A 26,963-nucleotide genomic window follows, 5' to 3' on the forward strand; every position below is an offset into this window, starting at 1 on the left:
GAATACTTGAGGAGATAACAGTTGAAAACTTCCCTAAAATGGGGAAAGAAATAATCACCCAAGTCCAAGAAACCCAGAGAGTCCCCAACAGGATAAACCCAAGGCGAAATACTCCAAGACACATATTAATCAAATTAACAAAGATCAAACACAAAGAACAAATATTGATAGTAGCAAGGGAAAAGCAGCAAATAACGTACAAGGGGATTCCCATAAGGATAACAGCTGATCTTTCAACAGAAACTCTTCAGGCCAGGAGGGAATGGCAAGACATACTTAAAGTGATGAAAGAAAATAACCTACAGCCCAGACTACTGTACCCAGCAAGGATCTCATTCAAATATGAAGGAGAAATCAAAAGCTTTACAGACAAGCAAAAGCTGAGAGAATTCAGCATCACCAAACCAGCTCTCCAACAAATGCTAAAGGATCTTCTCTAGACAGGAAACACAGAAAGGGTGTATAAACTCGAACCCAAAGCAATAAAGAAAATGGCTATGGGATCGTACTTATCAATAATTACCTTAAAAGTAAATGGGTTGAATGCCCCAACCAAAAGACAAAGGCTGGCTGAATGGATACAAAAACAAGACCCTCATGTATGTTGTCTGCAAGAGACCCACCTCAAAACGAGGGACAGATACAGACTGAAAGTGAAGGGCTGGAAAAAGATATTCCATGCAAATAGAGACCAAAAGAAAGCAGGAGTAGCAATACTCATATCAGATAAAATAGACTTTAAAACAAAGACTGTGAAAAGAGACAAAGAAGGAAACTACATAATGATCAAAGGATCAATCCAAGATGAAGATATAATAATTATAAATATTTATGCACCCAACATAGGAGCACCACAATATGTAAGACAATTACTAACAAGTATTAAAGTGGAAATTAACAACAATGCAATAATAGTGGGAGATTTCAATACCCCACTTACATCATGGATAGATCAACTAAACAGAAAATTAACAAGGAAACACAAACTTTAAATGATACAATAGACCAGTTAGACCTAATAGATATCTATAGGACATTTCACCCCAAAACAATGAATTTCACCTTTTTCTCAAGTGCACACGGAACCTTCTCCAGGATAGATCACATCCTGGGCCATAAATCTAGCCTTGGTAAATTCAAAAAAATTGAAATCATTCCAAGCATCTTTTCTGACCACAATGCAGTAAGATTAGATATCAATTACGGGAGAAAAACTATTAAAAATGCCAACATATGGAGGCTGAACAACACGCTGCTGAATAACGAACAAATCATAGAAGAAATCAAAAGAGAAATCAAAATATGCATAGAAATGAATGAAAATGAAAACACAACAACCCAAAACCTCTGGGACACTGTAAAAGCAGTGCTAAGGGGGAAGTTCATAGCAATACAGGCACACCTCAAGAAACAAGAAAAAAGTCAACTAAATAACCTAACTCTACATCTAAAGCAACTAGAAAAGGAAAAAATGAAGAACCCCAGGGTCAGTAGAAGGAAAGAAATCGTAAAAATTAGGGCAGAGATAAATGCAAAAGAAACAAAAGAGACCATAGCAAAAATCAACAAAGCCAAAAGCTAGTTCTTTGAGAAGGTAAATAAAATTGACAAACCACTAGCCAGACTTATCAAGAAACAAAGGGAGAAGAACCAAATCAATAAAATAAGAAATGAAAATGGAGAGATCACAACTGACAACACAGAAATACAAAGGATTATTAGAGAATACTATCAGCAATTATATGGCAATAAAATGAATAACCTGGAAGAAATGGACAAATTCCTAGAAAACTACAACTTTCCAAAACTGAACCAGGAAGAAATAGAAAATCTGAATAGACCCATCACAAGCATGGAACTAGAGGCTGTGATCAGGAATCTTCCAGCAAACAAAAGCCCAGGTCCAGACGGCTTCACAGCTGAATTCTACCAAAAATTTAGAGAAGAGCTAACACCTATTCTACTCAAACTCTTCCAGAAAATTGCTGAGGAAGGGAAACTTCCAAACTCATTCTATGAGGCCACCATCGCCCTAATCCCAAAACCTGGTAAAGATCCCACAAAAAAAGAAAACTACAGGCCAATATCACTGATGAACATAGATGCAAAAATCCTTAACAAAATTCTATCAATCAGAATCCAACAACACATTAAGAAGATCATACATCATGACCAAGTGGGCTTTATCCCAGGAATGCAAGGATTCTTCAATATACGCAAATCAATCAACATAATACACCACATTAACAAACTGAAAACTAAAAATTATATGATTATCTCAATAGATGCAGAGAAAGCCTTCGACAAAATTCAACATCCATTTATGATAAAAACCCTCCAGAAAGTGGGAATAGAGGGGACATATCTCAACATAATAAAAGCAATATATGACAAACCCACAGCAAACATTATCCTCAACAGTGAAAAACTGAAAGCATTTCCCCTAAAGTCAGGAACAAGACAAGGGTGCCCACTCTCACCACTACTATTCAACATAGTTCTGGAAGTTTTGGCCACAGCAATCAGAGCAGAAAAAGACATAAAAGGAATACAAATTGGAAAAGAAGAAGTAAAACTTTCACTGTTCACTGATGATGTGATCCTCTACACAGAAAAACCTAAAGACTCTACCAGAAAACTACTAGAGCTAATCAATGATTACAGTAACGTTGCAGGATATAAAATCAACACACAGAAATCCCTTGCATTCCTATACACTAATAATGAGAAAATAGAGAAATTAAGGAAACTATTCCATTCATTGTTGCAACAAAAAGAATTAAATACTTAGGAATATATCTACCTAAGGAAACAAAAGACTTGTACATAGAAAACTATAAAACACTACTGAAAGTAATCAAAGAGGACACTAATAGATGGAGAAATATACCGTGTTCATGGATTGGAAGAATAAATATAGTAAAAATGAGTATACTACCCAAAGTAATTTATACATTCAATGCAATCCCTATCAAGCTACCAACAATATTTTTCACAGAACTAGAACAAATAATCTCACAATTTGTATGGAAATACAAAAAACCTCGAATAGCAAAAGCAATCTTGAGGAAGAAGAATGGAACTGGGGGAATTAACCTGCTGGACTTCAGGGTCTACTACAAAGCCACAGTCATCAAGACAGCATGGTACTGGCATAAAGACAGAAATATAAATCAATGGAACAAAATAGAAAGCCCAGAGATAAATCCATGCACCCATGGACAACTTATCTTTGACAAAGGAGGCAAGAATATAAAATGGAGAAAAGACAGTCTCTTTAACAAGTGGTGCGGGGAAAACTGGTCAGCCACTTGTAAAAGAATGAAACTAGAACACTTCCTAACACCATACACCAAAATAAACTCAAAATGGATTAGAGAGCTAAATGTAAGACCAGAAACTATAAAACTCCTAGAGGAGAACGTAGGCAAAAACACTCTCTGACATAAATCACAGCAGGATCCTCCATGACCCACCTCCCAGAATATTGGAAATAAAAGCAAAAATAAACAAACGGGACCTAATTAAAATCAAAAGCTTCTGCACAGCAAAGGAAACTATAAGTAAGGTGAAAAGACAGCCTTCAGAATGGGAGAAAATAATAGCAAATGAAGCAACTGATAAAGGATTAATCTCCAAAATATACAAGCAGCTCCTGCAGCTCAATTCCAGAAAAATAAATGACCCAATCAAAAAATGGGCCAAAGAACTAAACAGACATTTCTCCAAAGAAGACATACAGATGGCTAACAAACACATGAAAAAATGCTCAACATCCCTCATAATCAGAGAAATGCAAATCAAAACCACAATGAGATACCATTTCACACCAGTCAGAATGGCTGCTATCCAGAAGTCTACATGCAATAAATGCTGGAGAGGGTGTGGAGAGAAGGGAACCCTCTTACACTGTTGGTGGGAATGCAAACTAGTACAGCCACTATGGAGAACAGTGTGGAGATTCCTCAAAAAACTGGAAATAGAACTGGCATATGATCCAGCAATCGCACTCCTGGGCATACACACCGAGGAAACCAGAATTGAAAGAGACACACGTACTCCAATATTCATTGCAGTACTGTTTATAATAGCCAGGACATGGAAGCAACCTAAATGTCCATCTGCAGACGAATGGATAAGAAAGCTTTGGTACATATACACAATGGAGTATTATTCAGCCATTAAAAAGAATGCATTTGAATCAGTTCTAATGAGGTGGATGAAACTGGAACCTATTATACAGAGTGAAGTAAGCCAGAAGGAAAAACACCAACACAGTATACAAACGCATATATATGGAATTTAGAAAGATGCAAATGATAACCCTGTATACGAGACAGCAAAAGAGACACAGATGTATAGAACAGTCTTTGGGACTCTGTGGGAGAGGGTGGGATGATTTGGGAGAATTGCATTGAAACATGTATGTTGTCATATGTGAAACGAATCACCGGTTCAGGGTCGATGCATGTTACAGGATGCTCGGGGCTGGTGTGCGGGGATGACCCAGAGGGAGGATAAAGGGAGGAGGGAGGTGGGAGGGGGGTTCAGGAGGGGGAACTCATGTACACCTGGGGCGGATTCATGTCAATATATGGCAAAACCAACCAATATAATATTGTGAAATAATTAGCCTCCAATAAAAAATAAATAAAAAATAGAAAAAAAATTTCACACTTTAACAGATTAAAGGAAAAAAGAGAACACCTAAATTGATGCAGAAAAATCATTTGATATTATTTAATAGTCATTTATAATTAAGAACCTAGAGCAAACTAGCAACATAAGAAAATTTTCTAACCTAATAAGGAGCATTTAACCTATTACAAAAAACTGAAAAAATACTTAATCGATGAATATTCAAAACCTAGAATAAGACAATAATGTTCTCAAAGTTGTACTGAAGTCCCAGTCAACAAAGAAATGAAAAGGATAATTACTGGCAATGAAAAACAAAACAAAAAAAAGCACAGTTTAATATATTAGCTTGATATACCTATTGTGTATCCTAATTAAAAAAAATCATCTTATGACTTTAAAGTGTGTGTTTCTGTGTATATGTATGCACATAATCCATTTCTCCAATTTTCTGTAGGTCCATGTTCATCCTCTCTGTATCCCTTAGGACTAAATTCTGTATAAATAACAAATACTGAATATACATTAACCAGTACAGAAAAATAATGAAAAGTTCTCATCATTTAACGAGAAAGGAGAGAAAAATTTTAAGATAGCAATGAAATAATTAAGGAGCTGGGAAGGAGAAACAAATTACTGATTCCTAGAGGTCTTGGTTTGCTGTGAACCTTAGTGCATGTGTCATTCAGTTACCCTACGTTTGAGTCTTCCCTAGATCAAGTGGAGTTACCCCAAACCAGCATATGGAATGCCATGTTTTGTAGGTCCCACTTTAAACCTTTCAGAGGCTGTTATATTGGAGTCTAAATGAATCAAGTGTAATTTAATAACATCCCCACTAGATTCAGTGGGGCCAGGAATGATGTCTGTCTTCTTCAGTATATAGTTTCAACGCCCAGCACAGTGCCTGGCACACAGCATTCAACTTGGTGACCTTCACTGAATCTACGGTACCGCACAAACGTTTTTATTGGGTTGAACCACTCAGCTTAGGCTAAGGAACTAAAAACCAAGTAACGAGCCAGCTAAGATAACTAATTAAGCCATCTAAGTTGGTTACCTGAATCCAACATTAGAGTGAAGGCCAGCGTTCCAGTATTCACGATGCAGACGTTGTAAATTCATTGGATTATGAAAGACCAAAAGTAAAGAGTTGTCTTGTGTGTGGTAATAAGAATCAATACACCTGTATTGCTGATTGGCTTCTTGAAGAACCTGAAAATCAAAACGAATGTATTGTTTTGTCTTTTTTTCCCCAAAAGAAGGGTCTCCTGGTAGGGCCTTTCTCTACTTCCTCCTTTTTCTCCCCTTATCTCCATGATGCTAGTCAAGGTGAGAGCAGAGATGGCAGAGATTTTCAGGAGCGTTTTAGTAACTCTTATAAGAAAAACAAATCCTAGGCTCCAAGCATAGAAGCATTTGCTCAAGTGTTTGTCATACATGCTGGGAGATAATAAAGTCTAGGAGTTATTTAACAATTTCCATACCTTCATTTTAAACTTCTCTGGTAGCTCAGCTGGTAAAGAATCCACCTGCAATGCAGGGGACCCTGGTTCTATTCCTGGGTCAGGAAGATCCTCTGGAAAAGGGATAGGCTACCCTCTCCAGTATTCTTGGGCTTTCCTGATGGTAAAGAATCCGCCTACAGTATGGGAGACCTGGGTTTGATCCATGGGTTGCAGATTGCCTGGAGGAGGGTATGGCAATCCACTCCAGTATTTTTACCTGGAGAATACCGTGAAAAGAGGAGCCTGGTGGGCTACAGTCCATAGGGTTGCAAAGAGCTGGACATGACTGAAGTGACTTAACACGCATACACACACATACCTTCAGATAAATCATCTCATTTTATCATAAAAACCTCAGATAATTTGTGGCCAAGAGAGAATAAGAGGCTTGTTTAAAAGTATGGAGTTCCTAAGTTCTGGTACAGGGGCTTATACCAGTCTTTTGACTCCAAATGTCACATTTCACACTCTACACAGGGCTCTCCACTACACCACAGAGTGGGGCGGAGGCATACTGTGAGTCGTCTTCTTGATACATACTGTTTCTACACAACTTCTATCCCTGATCCTTTCCAAAACATTTTATCCGCAGCACTGTAATTGCAGCCACAAACAGAGGGGCCCTGTGAGCAGCTGCCTTTTCCTTATGCCAATCAACATAAAGAAATATGTCCATAGGGAAAGAAATTAGACAGTTGTGGGGTTTTGTTTTGTTTTTTCTTGTCCATATCAATTTGGTGGAGGCAGCTTTCTGTTCTCCACTGTTTGGATGATCTGAAGGCATGGAATTGCATATTATGTCAGGAAAGGACTATTTTACTTTTGCTGTCAATTGCGTACTGGTAGTATAACTCAAATAATACATTTACTCCCCAATCTAATCCCCTATATGTCTTTATGAAGCGGCATTTAAATTATTACAACTGTTCCCTGAGAGTCAATATAAGAAACATATATGTGGTAAATTTGTTTCTTTTTCTCTCTTTTTTTTTAGGCTACACAGTGCAGATGTGGGGATCCTAGTTCCCTGACCAGGGCTAAAACTCATGCTCCCCTGCAGTAGAAGGATGCAGTCTTAACCATTGGACTGCCAGGGAAGTCCTGACATGGTAAATATTTTTGCATTTAAAACATTTTGCTCTGTGGGGGGTCCTAGCCATTACTTTACTTGTTTTGGCAAATTCCTTTTAGATTTTAAATTAGAAAAACAAACAAACAACCAAACTTCTATTTCTGATGAACGTGTAGGTGTTCTCAATTAATATTTGATAAAGTTCAAATTGCCAACATCCGCTGGATCATGGAGAAAGCAAGAGAGTTTCAGAAAAACATCTATTTCTGCTTCATTGACTATGCCAAAGCCTTTGACTGTGTTGATCACAATAAACTGTGGAACATTCTGAAAGAGATGGGAATCCCAGACCACCTCACCTGCCTCTTGAGAAACCTGTATGCAGGTCAGGAAGCAACAGTCAGAACTGGACATGGAACAACAGACTGGTTCCAAATAGGAAAAGGTGTACGTCAAGGTTGTATATTGTCACCTTGCTTATTTAACTTATATGCAGAGTACATCATGAGGAACGCTGGGCTGGAAGAAGCACATGCTGGAATCAAGATTGCTGGGAGAAATATCAATAACCTCAGATATGCAGATGACACTACTCTTATGGCAGAAAGTGAAGAGGAACTCAAAAGCCTCTTGATGAAAGTGAAAGAGGAGAGTGAAAAGGTTGGCTTGAAGCTCAACATTCAGAAAACAAAGATCATGGCATCTGGTCCCATCACTTCATGGGAGATAGATGGAAAAACAGTGGAAACAGTGTCAGACTTTATTTTTTTGGGCTCCAAAATCACTGCAGATGCTGATTGCAGCCATGAAATTAAAAGACGCTTGCTCCTTGGAAGGAAAGTTATGACCAACCTTGATAGTATATTAAAAAGCAGAGACATTACTTTGCCAACCAAGGTCCGTCTAGTCAAGGCAATGGTTTTTCCCGTGGTCATGTATGGATGTGAGAGTTGGACTGTGAAGAAGGCTGATCGCCGAAGAATCGATGCTTTTGAACTGTGGTGTTGGAGAAGACTCTTGAGAGTCCCTTATACTGCAAGGAGATCCAACCAGTCCATTCTAAAGGAGATCAACCCTGGATGTTCATGGAGGGACTGATGCTAAAGCTGAAACTGCAATACTTTGGCCACCTCATGTGACCAGTTGACTCACTGGAAAAGACTCTGATGCTGGGAAAGGTTGGGGGCGGGAGGAGAAGGGGACGACGGAGAATGAGATGGCTGGATGGCATCACCGACTCTGTGGACATGAATTTGAGTGTACTCTGGGGGTTGGTGATGGACAGGGAGGCCTGGCGTTCTGTGATTCATGGGGTCGCGGAGAGTCGGACACGACTGAGCGACTGAACTGAACTGAACTGAACTGAAAGTTTCATACAATTTTATTTCTTTTCCTTTTTAAAAATTTGGCCACAACATTGCAAATCAACCATACTTCAATACATTTTAAAAACTTGGCTTTTACCTATTATTATGTATTAATATTTTTCTCATGAATAAGTTTTTCATTAAAAATGGAGACTACTACAGTCACAGAAAAACAAAATGAACAAGATAGCTAAGACTTTGCTTTAAAATATGATTAAGATTTCTACAGAGGATTCTGGAGTTCAGAGATGTGTGTTTAAGAAGCAACTGATAGAGTGCCCGATGTGGAGAGAATGGATTGGAGTGGAGAGAGAGTGAAATAGGCTGATGATATTACAGTAGATGGGGAGGGTGGTACTTGGATTAAAGTAGCAGCAGTGGAGATGGTGAACAGCCTGAAGAGGTATTTTGAGGTATACCCTCAAAACTTGATGATGGATCAGATATTTGGGACAAAGGAAGAGCTGAAGTAAGAAATGACTCTCAGCCTTTTGGCTGAACACTGACATTTTCTGAGATGGATGAGGGGAGAAGCACACTTAGGTGGGAAAATTATTTGCTTCATGTGGGACACTAAATATTTAAGATGCCTATCAGAAATTTACCAACGTGGAACTCAAGATAGAGATAATTTGGAAGATAAACTTTTATGAGTCATCAGGATTAGACATATGTAGTAGATGAAATCATTAAAAGAATGTTTACAGAGGAGAGTAGACAACTCAAGACTGAGGCTTGAGGCACTTCAATATTTAAATTTCTAAGTATTCAGAAGCTACATGTGACTAGTGGCTAGCTATCACATTGGACAGTGCAGATCTAAACACTGGGTGGTAAAATATCTGAAACCCCTTTCCTCCATCATTCGGCTCCTAAAACCCTGACAAGTTATGTCTTGGAAGATAAGAGATCAGGCTTTTTTCCCTAGAGACTCTAAATGGCCCAAGAGTATAGAATTAATACATCAACATTCATGGGGCTTTCAAGAACCAACCCCCCACCCCCACCCCAGCCAAATCACCCAACAGCAAGGTCAGGTTATGGACAGCTTTCCCCCACTTTGACTTTATGTAGCACTTCCTATCATAATTTTTTAGTATATCATTATGAATATAAACAAAGAGGCAAATATCACTAGATGCTATTCTTCAATATGAAAATAAAGACACCTCCCCCACAAAAAAATAGTTAAAACCTGGGGAAGGAGTTTTCAGGGAGAAGACTTCAAAGGACTTTAGTATCCTCATAGAGATAAGAGAAGATAAAGTACAAGGGAATATGAAGAGTATGCTTTATAAATGTAATTCAGTTCAGTTCAGTTCAGTTCAGTCGCTCAGTCGTGTCTGACTCTTTGCGACCCCATGAATCACAGCATGTCAGGCCTCCCTGTCCATCACCAACTCCTGCAGTTCACTCAAACTCATGTCCATCGAGTCGGTGATGCCATCCAGTCATCTCATTCTCTCTCGTCCCTGTCTCCTCCCACCCCCAATCCCTCCCAGCATCAGACTCTTTTCCAGTGAGTCAACTCGTCACATGAGGTGGCCAAAGTATTGCAGCTTCAGCTTTAGCTCAGTCCTTCCAATGAACACCCAGGATTGATCTCCTTTAGAATAGACTGGTTGGATCTCCTTGCAGTCCAACGACTCTCAAGAGTCTTCTCCAGGACCACAGTTCAAAAGCATCAATTCTTCGGTGATCAGCTTTCTTCACAGTCCAACTCTCACATCCATACATGATCACAGGAAAAACCATAGCCTTGACTAGACGGACCTTGGTTGGCAAAGTAATGTCTCTGCTTTTTAATATGCTATCTAGGTTGGTCATAACTTTCCTTCCAACCTTCCAAGGAGTAAGCGTCTTTTAATTTCATGGCTGCAATCAGCATCTGCAGTGATTTTGGAGCCCCCAAAAAATAAAGTCTGAAACTGTTTCCACTGTTTCTCCATCTATTTCCCATGAAGTGATGGGACCAGATGCCATGATCTTTGTTTTCTGGATGTTGAGCTTCAAGCCAACCTTTTCACTCTCCTCTTTCACTTTCATCAAGAGGCCTTTGAGTTCCTCTTCACTTTCTGCCATAAGGGTGGTGTCATCTGCATATCTGAGGTTATTGATATTTCTCCCGGCAATCTTGATTCCAGCTTGTGCTTCTTCCAGCCCAGCGTTCCTCATGATGTACTCTGCATATAAGTTAAATAAGCAGGGTGACAGTATACAACCTTGACGTACTCCTTTTCCTATTTGGAACCAGTCTGTTGTTCCATGTCCAGTTCTAACTGTTGCTTCCTGACCTCCCCTCCCTTTTCTTTAACTCCTGAAACTCCTGTTGTTCTGGTATTGGACTCCTAGACTGAACTTCCAATTTCCTTCTCCTTCCAAGTGTCCAACAGCTGTTCTTCTTATTCTGGAAATATGTCTCTGCTTTCATCGAATTTTTCTATTGAGTCTTCTGTATCTTTTGTTATAATATTATAATAAATATTGGAAGTTCAGTCTAGGAGTCCAATACCAGAACAACAGGAGTTTCAGGAGTTAAAGAAAAGGGAGGGGAGGTGATTATTAGAGTGATGATTGTATATTTCCCAGAATGTAAAGATCGGAGTTTCTGGATTATACTGGGCTTCCCGGTGCAGTATTAGGAATAGAACCACACATCAAGGCATATCAACAGGAAATCCAGAACACTGGAAAAAAAAGAAAATCTTAAAGACCTTACAGAGAGAAGAAAAACAGACTCAACTGATCAGGAATCAGAATTTCATTGTTTTTTTTTTTTTTTTTCTCAAGGACAATGTGGAAAGCTAGAATACTATTGAGGAATGGCTTCAAAATGTTGAAGGAAAATACTTTTTAACTTAGCATCTTATATAAAGCCAAACTGGCAGTTAAAAGAATAGAATAAAGGTATTTTCAAACATCCATCACCTCAAAAATTTACCTGCCATTCAACTTAACTCAGGAGGCAATTTGAAACGACAGTCCCCTACAAAAAGAGTAACCCAAGAGAGAGGACAACATGGGATGCACAAGACAGCATCTAACTGGAAAAGAGGTAAAGGATGTGGCCAGGATGATGGCAAAGGGGACGGCAGGACCACAGCTGTGTAGCTCTCTCTGAGAACTGGTAGCATTTCCTTTGCTGCTTTGTATAGTAGCTTCTGGCAGTGGTCATCAATCCTTGGTGTATTTTAGCTTGAATCTGCATCATTCTAATGTCCACCTCTCTGGTCACAAAATATTCTCCCTGTGTGTCTTTAGTTGGTATTTTCTTCTTCTTACAAGGACATAAATCACATTTGATTGGAGCCCCTATAATGACCTCATCTTAATTTGATTACATCATTTAGACACCCTAATTCCAAATAATCCACTTTCAGATCCTAGGTGTAAGGATTCTAAAAAATCTTTTAAGGGATACTGTTCAACATAAAACAGTTCACAATGAAAGTGAAAGTTGCTCAGTCGGTCTGATTCTTTGCGACCCCAGGGACTATACCATCCATGGAATTTTCCAGACCAGAATAATGGAGTGGGTAGTCTTTCTCCAGGGGATCTTCCCAACCCTCGGATCAAACTCAAGTCTCCTGCATTGCAGGCAAATTTTTTTACCAGTTGAGCTAACAGGGAAGCCTACAATTCACCTTGGGGCCTCTCAAATTCATATCTTTCCCATGTATAAAATATATTCCCCCAATCCCAACATCCTTCAAAGTTTTAACCCTTTACAGCATCAACTCTAAGGCTCAAACGTTATCTAAATATCTTCTAAGTCAGTTATGGGTGTGACTCAGTTTCTGGTCCATAATTGGGCAAAATTCCTGTTGACCTGTGACCCTGTGAACCCAGAAAACAGTAGAGGGCAAGCAGAGGTTCAGAACACACAGGAAAGATATTGCTTAGACAATTGTATAACTGATTGGTGAATGTAGTGAGCAGAGATTTACTCTTAAGTAGAGAATTTTGGGGAGAGTAATGACAAATGTTTATCAAATTAAACAAATAAAAGGGAAATGTAGCCCAGGATACTGCACAGTGAAGCTATGAATCAGTTCAGTTCAGTCGCTCAGTCTTGTCTGACTGTGACTCCATGAATGCAGCACTCCAGGCTTTCCTGTCCATCAACTCCCAGAGCTTACTCAAACTCATGTTCATTGAATTGGTGATGCCATCCAACCATCTCATCCTCTGTCATCCCCTTCTCCTCCCGCCTTCAATCTGTCCCAGCATCAGGGTCTTTTCAAATGAGTCAGTTCTTCAAATCAGGTGGCCAAAGTATTGGAGTTTCAGCTTCAGCATCAGTCCTTACAATGAATATTCAGGACTGATTTCCTTTAGGATGGACTGGTTGGATCTCCTTGCAGTCCAAGGGACTCTCAAGAGTCTTCTCCAACACCACAGTTCAAAAGCATCAGTTCTTCGGTGCTCAGCTTTCTTTATAGTCCAACTCTCACATCCATACGTGACTACTGGAAAAACCGTAGCTTTGTCTAGATGGACCTTTGTTGGCGAAGTAATGCTTTTGTTTTTTAATATATTGTCTAGGTTGGTCAAAACTTTTCTTCCAAGGAGCAAGTGGCTTTTAATTTCATGGCTGCAGTCACCATCTGCAGTGATTTTGGAGTCTCAAAAGATAAAGTCTCTCACTGTTTCCATTGTTTCCCCATCGATTTGCCATGAAATGATGGGACCAGATGCCATAATCTCAGTTTTCTGAATGTTGAGTTTTAAGCCGACTTTTTCACTCTCTTCTTCCACTTTCATCAAATGATTCTTTAGTTCTTCTTTGCTTTCTGCCATAAGTGTGGTGTCATCTGCGTATATGAGGTTATTGATATTTCTCCTGGCAGTCTTGACTCCAGCTTGTGCTTCATGAAGCCTGGCATTTTGCATGATGTATTCTGCATATAAGTTAAATTAGCAGGATGACAATATTCAGCCTTGACATACTCCTTTCCCTATTTGGAACTAGTCTGTTGTTCCATATTCTGTTCTAACTGTTGCTTCTTGACCTGCATACAGATTTCTCAGGGGGCAGGTCAGGTGGTCTGGTACTCCCATCTCTTTTAAGAATTTTCCACAGTTTGTTGTGATCCACACAGTCAAAGGTTTGGTATAGTCAATAAAGCAGAAGTAGTTGTTTTTCTGGAACTCTATCACTTTTTCTGTGATCCAATGGATGTTGGCAATCTGATCTCTGGTTCCTCTGGCTTTTCTAAATCCAGCTTGAACATCTGGCAGTTCTCAGTTCACATACTGTTGAAGCCTGACTTGGAGAATTTTGAAGATTACTTTGCTAGCGTGTGAGATGAGTATAATTGTGCAGTAGTTTGAGCATTCTTTGGCCATGCCTTCCTTTGGGATTGAAATGAAAACTTACATTTTCCAATCCTGTGGCCACTGCTGAGTTTTCCAAATATGCTGACAAATTGAGTGCAGCACTTTCACAGCATCATCTTTTAGGATTTGAAATAGCTCAACTGGAACTCCATCATCTCCGCTAGCTTTGTTCATAGTGATGCTTCCTAAGGCCCAGTTGACTTCCTTTGCATTCCAGGATGTCTGGCTCTAGATGAGTGATCACACCATCATGATTATCTGAGTCATGAAGATCTTTTTGTATAGTTTTTCTGTGTATTCTTGCTACCTCTTCTTAATATCTTCTGCTTCTGTTAGGTCCGTACCATTTCAGTCCTTTATTGTGCCCATCTTTGAATGAAATGATATCTTGGTATCTCTAATTTTCTTGAAGAGATCTCTAGTCTTTCCCATTCTATTATTTTCCTCTATTTCTTTGCACTGATCACTGAGGAAGGCTTTCTTATTTCTCCTTGCTATTCTTTGGAACTCTGCATTCAAATGGGTATATCTTTCCTTTTCTCCTTTGCATTTCTTTTTCTCTGGGATGGTCTTGATCACAGCCTCCTGTCCAATGTCACTAAACTCCGTCCATTGTTCTTCAGGCACTCTATCAGATTTAATGTCTTGAATCTATTTGGCACTTCCACTATATAATTGTAAGGGATTTGATTTAGGTCATAACTGAATGGTCTAGTGGTTTTCCCTACTTTCTTCAATTTAAGTCTGAATTTGGCAATAAGGAGTTCATGATCTGAGCCACAGTCAGCTCCCAGTCTTGTTTTGCTGACTGTATAGAGCTTCTCCATCTTTGGCTGCAAAGAATATAATCAATCTGATTTCGGTGTTGACCATCTGGTGATGTCCGCATGTAAAGTCTTCTCTTCTGTTGTTGGAAGAGGATGTTTGCTATGGCCAGTGTGTTCTCTTGGCAAAACTCTATTAGCCTTTGCCCTGCTTCATTCTGTAATCCAAGGCCAAATTTGCTGTTCCTCCAGGTGTTTCTTGACTTCCTACTTTTGCATTCCAGTCCCTTATAATGAAAACATCTTTTTTGGGGGGTGTTAGTTCTAGTAGGTCTTATAGAACTTCATAGAACCATTCAACTTCAGCTTTTTCAGCATTACTTGTCAGGCCATAGACTTGGATTACTGTGATATTGAATGGTTTGCCTTGGAAATGAACAGAGATCATTCTGTCATTTTTGAGATTGCATCCAAGTACTACATTTTGGACTCCTTTGTTGACTATGATGACTACCCCTTTCCTTCTAAGGGATTCTTGCCCACAGTAGTAGATAGAAGGGTCATCTGAGTTAAAGTCACTCAGTCGTGTCCGACTCGCCGCGACCACATGAATTACTGAACTGAACTGAGTTAAAGTCACCCATTCCAGTCCATATTGGTTCCTAATTCCTAAAATGTCAATGTTCACTCTTGCCATCTCCTGGTTGACCACTTCCAATTTGCCTTGATTCATAGACCTAACATTCCAGGTTCCCATGCAATATTGCTCTTTATAGCATCGGACTTTACTTCCATCACTAGTCACATCCACAACTGGGTGTTGTTTTTGCTTTGGCTCCATCCCTTCATTCTTTCTGGAGTTATTTCTACACTAATCTCCAGTAGCATATTGGGCACCTACTGACCGGGGAAGGACATCTTTCAGTGTCCTATCTTTTTGCCTTTTCATACTGTTTCAGCTGTGAATAGTACTTATATAATTGAAATATGATAAATCTTGAAATCTAATAAAAATTTATGATTTGGTTAAAAGTTTCAGAGAATGACAAGGTTTGAGTTTATGAGTGTGTATATGTATGTATAAGAGTGTATGTGCATGTCTCAATGTGTGTTATATGGGGGTGCTGCTACTGCTGCTAAGTCACTTCAGTCGTGTCCGACTCTGTGTGACCCCATAGATGGAAGCCCACCAGGCTCCCCTGTCCCTGGGATTCTCCAGGCAAGAACACTGGAGTGGGTTGCCATTTCCTTCTCCAATGTGTGAAAGTGGAAAGTGAAAGTGAAGTCGCTCAGTCGTGTCCGACCCTTAGCAACCCCACGGACTGCAGCCTACCAGGCTCCTCTGTCCATGGGATTCTCCAGGCGAGAGTACTGGAGTGGCTTGCCATTGCCTTCTCCGATATGGGGGTGGGCAAGCTGTTTTTTCAAGAGGGCGTCAATTGATGATGGTAACTAAATATCTTGTTATTTAGACATAACTGAGTTAAGTAACAAAAGAAACAGGTAATTACCTTGAAGACTTTTACTTCTGGGAATTGTGTCATGGCATGGGTTTGTGCATGTTCAGTCAGGTCTGACTCTTTGAGACCCCATCGACTAACCTGCCAGGCTTCTCTGTCCATGGAATTCTCCAGGCAAGAATACTAGAGTGGGTTATCATTTCTTTCCTCCAGGGAATCTTCCTGACCCAGAGATTTGGCTCCTGCACTGGCAGGCAAATTTGTTACCACTGAACCACCTGGAAAGCTCCATGGGCATGGGAGGGACCTGGTATTTTTCACAAGACTCTTTACACAATGTTTTGGCTTTAAAAATAAGTAGATGTAAAATTTTGATAAAGGTAAAATTTAAAAGGATAAACGAAAAAAGAGTACAAGTTTTTTCATAAAATGTAAAATCAACAGTTTGCTTTAGTATTACTCATTATTTTGCGTAGTGATTAAGAGCACAAGTTCTGGGTCTGATTTCTTGGGTTTGTTTGTATCTTGATCCTCTCATTCATCAACCAGTGAGACCCTTTCCAGTGTGACCTTGGACAGAAGTTACTAGTGGTTAATGTGCCTCAGTTTTCTACTATTTAAATAGTTTCTACTTCATAGGATTACTGAAGAGATTAAATAAGCTAGTAATACATATTAATCATTGACTAGCAGCAGCAGCAGCATATGGTAAGTGCTCAATACATGTTAGCCATCACAGTTTACATTTAATTGCATCAGAAAATATTTAGAAATGTTGTGAAAACTGAAGAGAGCTAACAGGCAATATGGGGAAATATAAGGTTGTTTCCCAATAACATCTTATTTTTATTACTATGTTTTTTTTAAAAAAAACATGTGCAACAGTCATGCACATTTTTTTTTCTTAAGAGACTTCATAAAAAGAACATCCTTTAAGAAAGTATATTTTAAACTATTTTGGGCATGCATAGCACAGTCTGGGAATAAACTCACTTTATAGCTGAAGTAAATGGGAATATTGATCTGAAATAGATCTGAGAGTGACCTAGAAGTGAACTGTTCTAAATCACGCTGAGCCTCCCCAGACCAATCTGATGAGACTCATAGCCCATTAATACCTGAAGCAGAACTTTTGGTTTAAAATGTTCAGTAAAACTCCAGTCCATTAGATTGCGTTGCTGGGTTTTCTTTATGTCCTCTAACTCGGCTTCTACAGTCATCTTCTTTGGTTTCTTAAAAAAAAAAAAAAAATCAGAGGAATACGATTTCAGCTTTAATTTGTTTAAGTCCAAATGAAGCCCTCTTGGACTCCATCAACTAACCAGCAAGCACTCCATCTAATTGGGGGAAATCTGCATATGTATAAATCCATATGGCAACATTTTGAGAGAACTGTTGCCAGAAAAAGTATGCCTTTGACTTTTTTTTTTTATGGGCAACATAATCTAAATATTTTTATTGTTAGGTTATACTCTTCTGAGTCCTGTTAGCAATTATAGGCAGGTTTTCTGAACTCACTTCAAGACAGCATTAGTTCTACATAGCTGTATGGTCAGCAGGTGTTCGTGACGTTGCCAAGCCACACTGTCTAGAGAGAAGCACAGAGCCTGGAAGTTTTGCTTGAGCGGCTAGTGAAATTAACTCCTTTCTCTCCAGTTGGAACCGAGGTGGGGCTCGGGGGAGGTGTCTGAATAAACCCTACTCCTCTAGTATCAGCCCCTTCCTGCTAAGTTTCTCTCTTTTTTTAGTTCATGGTTTTCTCAGATCTTACTGGCATCTACACTTTTAGGGCAATAATTCCCTACCTTTTCAAGAAGATCAGCATTTGCGACCGCTTCATCTTTGATCTCATTGTTCATGGTCTGCTCTGTAAATCAAAGACACCAACATCCAGTTGTGTTTGGGCTTTGTTCTCTTTTTGGTCAATGCTGTGCCTTTTTGTTGCCATGTGATCTATGTTTCTGTGCTGAAAAGGTAATTCCTGAAAGGCATGTTTCATGCCTACAAAATGTGTTTTTGTCAATAATTCTAAATTAGTGTCTACGTAGAAAAGTTATACTAAGTCCTTTGAAAAGAACCCAGCTCCCTATATAATACATTCCTAAATCATATATTAGATATTCTGCCTTCAGACTGTATGTCTCGCTTCTGACAACGTACTTTTACCTTACAAGCTGCAAATATTTGCTGATTAAACTATGCCAACTGCTCACCACACACTGTTGTCTGCTATGATGCTGGTACTATCACAAAGCCTTTTCGAACTTGTGGGTTATATCTTGTGAGTGACAGACTAGAACAGGGGCAGGGATGTATGGAAAGGAGAAGCACCTGACAAAAGCACCTCCTACTAGAAAAAGAAATACCACACTCTATCCTGTTAAGCTTTTTCCCCATTCATTAATACTTTATTAATTTAAAACCCATTTAATGGGCATCTTCAGATTTACAGAGTTTTTAAAAGTTAGTTAAATGAATAAAATGAAAAGGGTGCTGGATTCCACAGGGCCCCTTATCATGGACACACTAGCTCTCGCTGAGACCAAAGAGTCTACTTATATGATAACCGGGACTGTGATAACCTCCTTGAGTACTAAGCACACAGCCATAAATGGAGAGAGAAGAAGCAGACTGATGCTGTTGATTTCTGAATCACCCTGTTTCAGTAAATCTTAAAGTTAACAAATGTGTTATGTAGAAGAATTCCATGATATACGAGTTTCACATGGATAAATAGACACCTTACTGTGAAAGTTTCAGAGTTTGTAATATGCTCTTGTGACTGTGAATCTCTAAGAAAGAAAGAAATCAAGGACATAGCATATACCAAATCTGACGAAAGTAATAAAGTTGGGGGGGAGGTTTGAATCTTGTAACGTATCTGTCATACTGCTGAAAGACAGCCAGTCTGACTTTTTATCACCCTCAGAATAATAGCAAATTAATCCCCAGGAAGTATTATATAAAATGGCTCCAGCTTGACTCTCCAACCACACCTTCTTCCACTCTTTCTGGCTCATTCCACTCCAGACTCACTGGCTTGCTTGTTGTATCTTGACGTTTTTGAACTTGATTTTCTCAGTTAGTCTTCTGTTTCAAACCCTTCATTCATATTGCTGTTCAATTGTCACCTCCTCAAGAGTCTTCAGCTTCTTATCCTGCTTGATTTTTGATCATAGCATTTATCCATGCCTAATAATATTTGTCTGTTTCTCCATCTCAAATGTGAATTCCTGGAGAATAAGAACTTCTATTTTTCCTAACCGTACTCTGAACACCCAACACACGATAGGAACTCCGTAAATATATATATATATATATATTTTTGATTGAATGAGAGAAATCTACATCATGTATTAAAACTGGAAATAAATATTGAGCCCTATAGAGAGTGCAGAAATGTGGAAAAAATCCTACAACAAAAGCTTATTTGTGGGGTAAGCATAAGCTCAGCTGGTAAAGAATCTGCCTGCAATGCGGGAGACCTGGGTTCGATCCCTGGGTTGGGAAGATCCCCTGGAGAAGGGAAAGGCTGCTGCTGCTGCCACTCCAATATTCTGGCTTGGAGAATTCCATGGACAGTCCATGGGTTCACAAAGAATCAGACACGACTGAGCAACTTTCACTTTCACAAGATCTAAATTTTCATTGTGTGGCAAAAAGAATCACATCTGGGCTTCTAGAGGGACTAGCTAATTACATCTAAGCAAGATAGGCCAAATATTTTACTTGCCTTTAGGAGCATAGCTACTTATATTTTTGCTACTAGTTCCATCTCACCTTGGGCTGGTGAGGGTGACAGCATGAATGTTCCATTTTGATTTATAAGAAAACTATAAATTCAATTCAATTTAATATTTATATAATACAGACACTCAAGAGAAAACTCAGGCCAACTATAACTCTAAATAGACCATTATGTCCCATGTGTCCTTGAGGCAATTGATATGCAATCTGTGGAATAAAAATTATTCTATTCTATGGGCTGCCAGATTTCCGGGAGACTTGATATTCCCTCCTGTGTCCAAGGATCCAATAGAAAAAAAGTCTCCAGTTTAGAAAATACGTTTTAAAAAACTGTGCATCAGATATTTTGTCAAAGGAAAGAACATTCTAAGACTAATCTGAACTCTATTTAATAGTAGAGTAAAAGTCATTTTTTTTTCTTTTCTTCCTGATTTCTTCCTTCAACCGCATAATCCTTTGACAGTGTGATTCAGTAGTTTTTGACACATCTGGAAATGGATGCATTCTCATCCCTTTGAAAAACAGCTTTCCTAATCTGTTTTACTTTAGAGATAACAAGATCCCTCTGCAAAGCAGTTACTTTATTAAAAAAACACTCAACAAGCATAAAGGGCACATCTAAACCTATAGCCTCATGGTTATCAACTCTCAGGTTTTTCATAAATATCCAATAGGCCCCGTCAAGTTCAAAAACAGTCTCAGATGGAAATCTACTGTTCGGTTGAGAAAAGCACAAGTATTTAGCCCTTCAAGTCCAGGAACAGGCTTTTCTATGTATTAATGCTAAGATGGTTGTGCAGAAAATATATGAACAATTTCTGCTTTGTTTAGAGATTTAAAGTGGCTGCTTCAGAAATGTGACTCAGTTAGGGGAAAAGTGCAAAAACAAACAAAGATTAGCAACAACAAGAATTTCCCTTACATGTAATAGCCTCAGTGAGGCACCAAGGTTCATCTACCCATCTCCATCCAAATGTAACAATTCCTTGACATAGGCCAGCCTACATCAGGTGGAATCCCTCACAGGCCATGGGTTCAGCTCTCAAGATTGCTTGGCCACTAGGATACACCATCCATTATAGCATTTTTAGCTGTGATGATTTAGGGAATTGCTATAAACATTTACTTTGCACCAGCATTCAGAACACAAATTTATGTGGTTTGACCACCAGGTGGCAAAAGTTGCCTGAGGAAAACTATGTACCAACTGCTCTTTAAAAAAAAAAAAAAAAGGCAAAATCAAACAAACAAACAAAAAACCCCTCAGTCCTTATCTCTCTCCTGGCTTATTCTGGCTCTATATTAACTCAAAATGACTTCTTTGTCATACATTTATATTCCCATAGGACTCACTAATACTATAATATCTCAAGTTAATTTTTTGTGAGTTAGGCTAATAGGTATGGGTATTTAGAATAGGGAGATAGAGAACCAACCCTAAAGGTAAGGAACCAGCCCTGAAGGTAAGCAACCAGTCCTAGGAAGTCCCAAAGGCAACAAAATTGGCTATGTGTAACCACGAAGAAGAGAATATGAATATGGTTAAACCATTAGATGCATCACAAGGAATTTCTTGGAACTGAGGAAGCCAAAAGACACAGTGGAGGAAGCATTGGTTTGGATCCCTCTTTGGAATCCTGACTTCCTGCTCATATGTGGTTGAACCAGTTACTTAACCCCTCTGAGTCTTTGTTTCCTCATCTTCAGGATTAGGCTAATGGTAACTTCCTCATAGAAAATCCCATGGATGGAGGAGCCTGGTGGGCTGCAGTCCGTGGGGTCGCTAAGGGTCAGACACGACTGAGCGACTTCACTTTCACTTTTCACTTTCACACATTGGAGAAGGAAATGGCAACCCACTCCAGTGTTCTTGCCTGGAGAATCCCAGGGAAGGGGGAGCCTGGTGGGCTTCCGTCTATGGGGTCACACAGAGTCGGACACGACTGAAGTGACTTAGCAGCAGCAGCAGCAGCAGCAACTTCCTCATAGGCTTGATGTTAATATAAAGCCCCAGTTAATATATGTAAAATAGCATAGTGCTTGGAATATAGCAGGCAGTATTATTTAAGAGTTATCTCCTTCCCTCCTCTGTCCCCCTCACTTATCTACTCTACTAATAGGCAAGCAGATTTTCCCTAATTCCACTCATTGATGACTTCCTTTTCTACCCTCACTTAAATCAATAAAAATTGTTAAGATGACCATTTAGTCAATACTCACTTAACATCTATTCTTTTATAGCAGTGACCATTTTTTAAAATTTTGAAATAATACAGAAAAGTACAAAGAAAAACACTTGGTATAACGAATAATGATAAAGAAAAGTCCCAGCACTTCAGACATCTTAAGTTATTTCACAATTACATTTCTTTATTAAACCTTCATAAAATTCCTGACTTTTTGGGGGATCGTTCTGGGATTTTTACACACAATTTACAAATAATAAGTTTTGCTTCTTTTCAACATTTATAACTTTATCTCTTTTTCTTACCTTGCTGAGTTGGCTAGCATCTCCAATGTAATCCTAAATATGAGAGTTTACAGTGGATAACCTTCTAATCAAGGGAAATCTTTCAACTTTTCATCTTGATATATGTTTATTATAGTAATTTTTAAAATAAACTTTATAAGGTAGAGAAGTTTTCTCTCTATTGCTAGTTTGTTTTTCATAAATTGCTATATTTTTTCTCCATCTACTGAGATTATATTTTTCTTAGTGTGTTAACTGATAAATTATATTGATTTTACAATGTATGCTTTTCCTTGTTACAAAAACTTGTCCTGATTATTATGATTTTATATATTGCTAGATCAGTTTGCTTATGTTTTATTCAGGACTTTGGCATATATGTTCATGAATAACTGAGTTTTAATTTTTTGTTGTTGTTGTTATACTACCCTTGACAGTTTTATTATAAGGCTGATGCCAGTTTCATAAAATGAGAAGAGAATAATCCTTCTATATTTCCTGGAATTAATTTTTGTTATAATTGGAACTATATTTTGAGTGTTTAGAACTATTTTTTTTTTGAGTGTTTAATATCACAGGTCAATGAGAATATTTGGGTTTGGCATGTCTTCTTTGGGAAGTTTTAAAATTGAATTAATTTATTTAAATAATTATAAAATATTCAGGTTTTATATTTCTTCTTGAGTGAATACTTTTCTAGTAATTTGCTCATTTCATTTTTAGACATACTCAAATAAAGTTAAGAATTCTTTACCAACTGAGCTATCAGGGAAGCTCCTTATATCTTTTTATTCTCTTTTAAATTTCTACAGCACCAAAGGGAAATCTGATTCTTTATTTCCAATGCTTTTTATTCCTGAAATAATTTTATTTCTAATACAGTAATTCATGCTTCTTTTTGTGATCAGCCATTTACTAAAAAAAATTTCAATTTTAAAAATCTTTCAAAGGAACAAAATTTTCATTTTATTTGTTCTTCCTATTGCATCTATATTTTTCATAATTTCTTTGTGGTTCAAGAACGTAGTAGTTTTGATCTGTGAAAATTTGTTTTATGATGTTGTATATGGTTAAGGTTTTTACATACATACTTAGGATCTCTAAAAAGCTATAGTATTAAGGAGGCCTTAATATAGGCATATGAATGACTGTTATAAGTAGTAGGAAATCCCTGGGAACTCAGCTGGTGAAGAATCCGCCTGCAATGCAGGCGACCCCAGTTGGATTCCTGGTTTGGGAAGATCCTCTGAAGAAGGGATAGGCTACCCACTCCAGTATTCTTGGGCTTCCCTGGTGGCTCAACTGGTAAAGAATCAGCCTGCAATGTGGGAGACCTGGGTTCGACCCCTAGGTTGGGAAGATCCCCTGGAGGAGAGCACAGTAACCACTCCAGTATTCTTGCCTGGAGAATCCTCAGGGACAGAGGAGCCTGGCGGGCTATAGTCCATGCAGTTGCAAAGAGTCAGACATGACTAAATGACTAAGCAAAGCACAGCACAGCAGAGTAGGAAATAACTGATGCTGTAAAGGAAGCATATATTAATGATGCGCATGGGAATGGTAAGAAAGGCATTTCCAGATAAATGCATCTAACAAAGGTTCATGGGCGTGTCATTTGAACCTCAATATAGTAAAAAAGACAACTCTAGTGGGAGGTTATTGTAGGGAAAAGTTAGAGATAGAAAAAAGCAGGCTGCCTAGAGGAAACAGGGTCTAATTATATTGACTACAGCATGTGCTAAGAGAACAAAAGTGAAAAAGTGGAAAGGGTTTGGGAAAATAATTAGGTACTGCTGAAGAAGTGTGTAAAGCAAGCCAAGAAGTTGGGTTCTATTTGTAGGTAGTAGGGAGCCATTGATAGCTGAGCAGTAACGAATCTGCCTACCAGTGCAGGAGACACAGTTTTGATCCCTGGGTTGGGAAGATCCCTTGGACAAGGAAATGGTAACCCATTCCTGGAACACACTCCAGTATTCTTCCCTGGACTGAGGAGCCTGATGGACTACAGTCCATGGGGTCGAAAAAAGAGTGAGACCTGACTTAGCAGCAAGCAACAACAATGAGGGAATCTTTGAAGGTTATAAGCAGGGTAACAGCAGAACCATATTTTAAGTAATTAATCTGATAGCTGTGTGTAAAACAGCTCAGTAAAAATTTAGCCTAACATTCTTCTATGCTTATATATCTCTTAATATTACAATATTTGTTATGATTTATTCTAGAATGAGACTAATTACCTGAGCAGGAGGGTGTTCAGGTAAACTGATGTTCATTAAGTACTGATTTTGTACCAAGCTCTGTACTACACAGTTCATTGCTACTGGGGGTAATTTTGGATAATTTTTTTGCATATAATCACAATAACCCTGTGATATACTAATGATAAAAGTTTTAATTCTGGTCACTGTACTATATTTACAAAGGTAGTAAAAGTGGCTTAAAAGGCCTTATGATATATTGAAAAGCAAGAGTTGAAATAATAAGGGCTTACTCTACACATAATAAATGCGGGAGAGGGTGTGGAGAAAAGAGAACCTTCCTAAACTGTCGGTGGGAATGGAAATTGGAAAATAAACCCACTATGGAGAATAGTATGGAGGTTCCTTATAAAACTAAGAATAGTTACCATATGATCCAGCAATCACACTCCTAGGCATACTATCTAGGCAAAACTGTAATTCAAGAGCTACACTCATCCCTATGTCCATAGCAGCACCGTTCACAATAGCCAAGACCTGGAAGCAACCTAAATGTCCATCAGCAGATAAACGGATAAACAAAACACACATATATGCATATATATAATATACACAATAGAATATTGCTCAACAATAAAAAGCATGAAATAATTTTGCAATAACATTGATGAACCTAGATTATCACATTAAGTGAAATAAGTCAGACAGAGAAAAACAAATATATAATGTAACTTACATGTGGAGTCCAAAAAATGATGCAAATGAATTTATTTACAAAACAGAAATAGATTTCCAATGGAGGAAGAAAACTTGGGGAGAAGAGGATAAATCAGGAGTTTGGGATCAACATATAAAACAGATAAACAACAAGGACCCACTGTACAGCACAGGGAACTATATTCAGTGTCTGGTAATAACCTATAGTGCAAAAAATATGAAAAAAATATGACTGAATCAATCTGCTGTATACCAAAAGCACTGTAAATCAACTCTACTTCAATAATTGTTTTTTAAATGAGTAGTTACTGAATAACACTCAGTAACAAAGTTTAATTAACAAAACAATATGAATCAGTTTTTCAACTGAAATAGGGAGGCATTTAAATTTAAATAATGTATCTTGAATTTTTTTGGTTTATACATTCTATATCGGTATCTATACACAAACACACACACATTTGCTCACCCAGAGTCTCAGGTTGGAGCTGAGACTTCAAGTTTCTCTCCTGCTGTGTTGGTTCTCTAGTATCAGAATCTAAGAATTTCTTGTTACTACCAGGGGGATGACGATCTGATGGTTCTTTGTTGAGCTCATCATCTACAATAGGTATTGACCAATTCTGACTCAGAAATAAAATTCTGTCTTTGGTTCCATCATCTAGGCAGAATAAAGAAGATCCATAAGATACAATACTAGACAAATTGACAATCATACAACGCAAGAATGCCTTTTGTTCCCTCCAGGCAGTGTACCTGTTTGCTGTTTGGCTTCTTGGGTATTCATTTTCATGATGTATTGTTGCCTTATATGTTTAGCAAATCTGGCAGGGTTGTCCCATGGTATGTTGAACATCTCAGCATCTGTCCCATACATCATCCTAGAACGCTTTAGATTCCCATCTTCATCAACCTCAGAGAGTTTCAGGCTCTCAAAAGTAAACACTTTGAAGGCTCGTTCTACTTCATTCCAGCTTAAGACTTCTGTAAGAAAGCAGACCAGTGCTTTTAGAAATGCTCTTTATTACCATATAGTACAAGGGCAACAAGGAGGGTCAGTCCACCAGAAAGACAAGAGTCACGCCATAATGCGTGTTGACCTGCTTTCACACACAGGCACCCCAATTCTGCAACAAATATCACAGGCAACTAATAATAAGAAACTTATACAATCAAGATATATCAAGATAATGCTCACAAACCGCTTCATAGATGAATGAATATAAGGGGTCCAGATTGATTCACATTGACTTTCCAGAGTATTGGTTGAATATGTTTAAAACTTGTCATTTTTTCATAGAGAATAGACTTGTGGTTGCCAAGGGGGAGGAAGGTGAGGGAAAGATAGGTTGGGAGTTTGGGGTTAATAGATGTAAACTATTACATACAGAATGGATAAAAACAAGAACATATTGCATAGTACAGGAAACTATACTCAATACTCTGAAATGGAACAGAATGGAAGAGAATGTAAAAAATAATGTATATAACTGAGTCACTTCTTCTGTATAGCACAAATTGATACAACACTGTAAATCAACTATACATCAATACATTAAGAAAATGTCATTTTAAGCAAAAGCATCTTTTGCTGCTGTTGTAATTTAACACAGAAATTACTCACTTGTGTCTAATATAGGCTGTTATGTTTAGTAGGCTTTTCTGTTCACTCAGGCTTAGAA

The 26,963-nt window shown here is 38.4% G+C and overlaps 1 protein-coding gene across 1 annotated transcript in view; it reads right to left on the reverse strand.

Moving 5' to 3' along the window:
• The window catches only part of SPAG17 (sperm associated antigen 17), a 269,667-nt gene that overhangs the window by 136,064 nt on the left and 106,640 nt on the right, over positions 1-26,963 (reverse strand). The window contains exons 14-18 of the mRNA XM_055403672.2: positions 26,038-26,265; positions 25,751-25,942; positions 17,955-18,016; positions 17,268-17,381; positions 5,699-5,853 (exon numbers count right to left, since the gene is read on the reverse strand). Of these exons, the coding sequence (XP_055259647.2) occupies positions 5,699-5,853; positions 17,268-17,381; positions 17,955-18,016; positions 25,751-25,942; positions 26,038-26,265 (751 nt within the window). The remainder of the gene's footprint in view (positions 1-5,698; positions 5,854-17,267; positions 17,382-17,954; positions 18,017-25,750; positions 25,943-26,037; positions 26,266-26,963) is intronic.

This window comes from Moschus berezovskii, chromosome 4 (genome assembly GCF_049115385.1).
Source record: "Moschus berezovskii isolate FMDL1 chromosome 4, NW_MosBer_1.0, whole genome shotgun sequence".
Taxonomy (NCBI): domain Eukaryota; kingdom Metazoa; phylum Chordata; class Mammalia; order Artiodactyla; family Moschidae; genus Moschus; species Moschus berezovskii.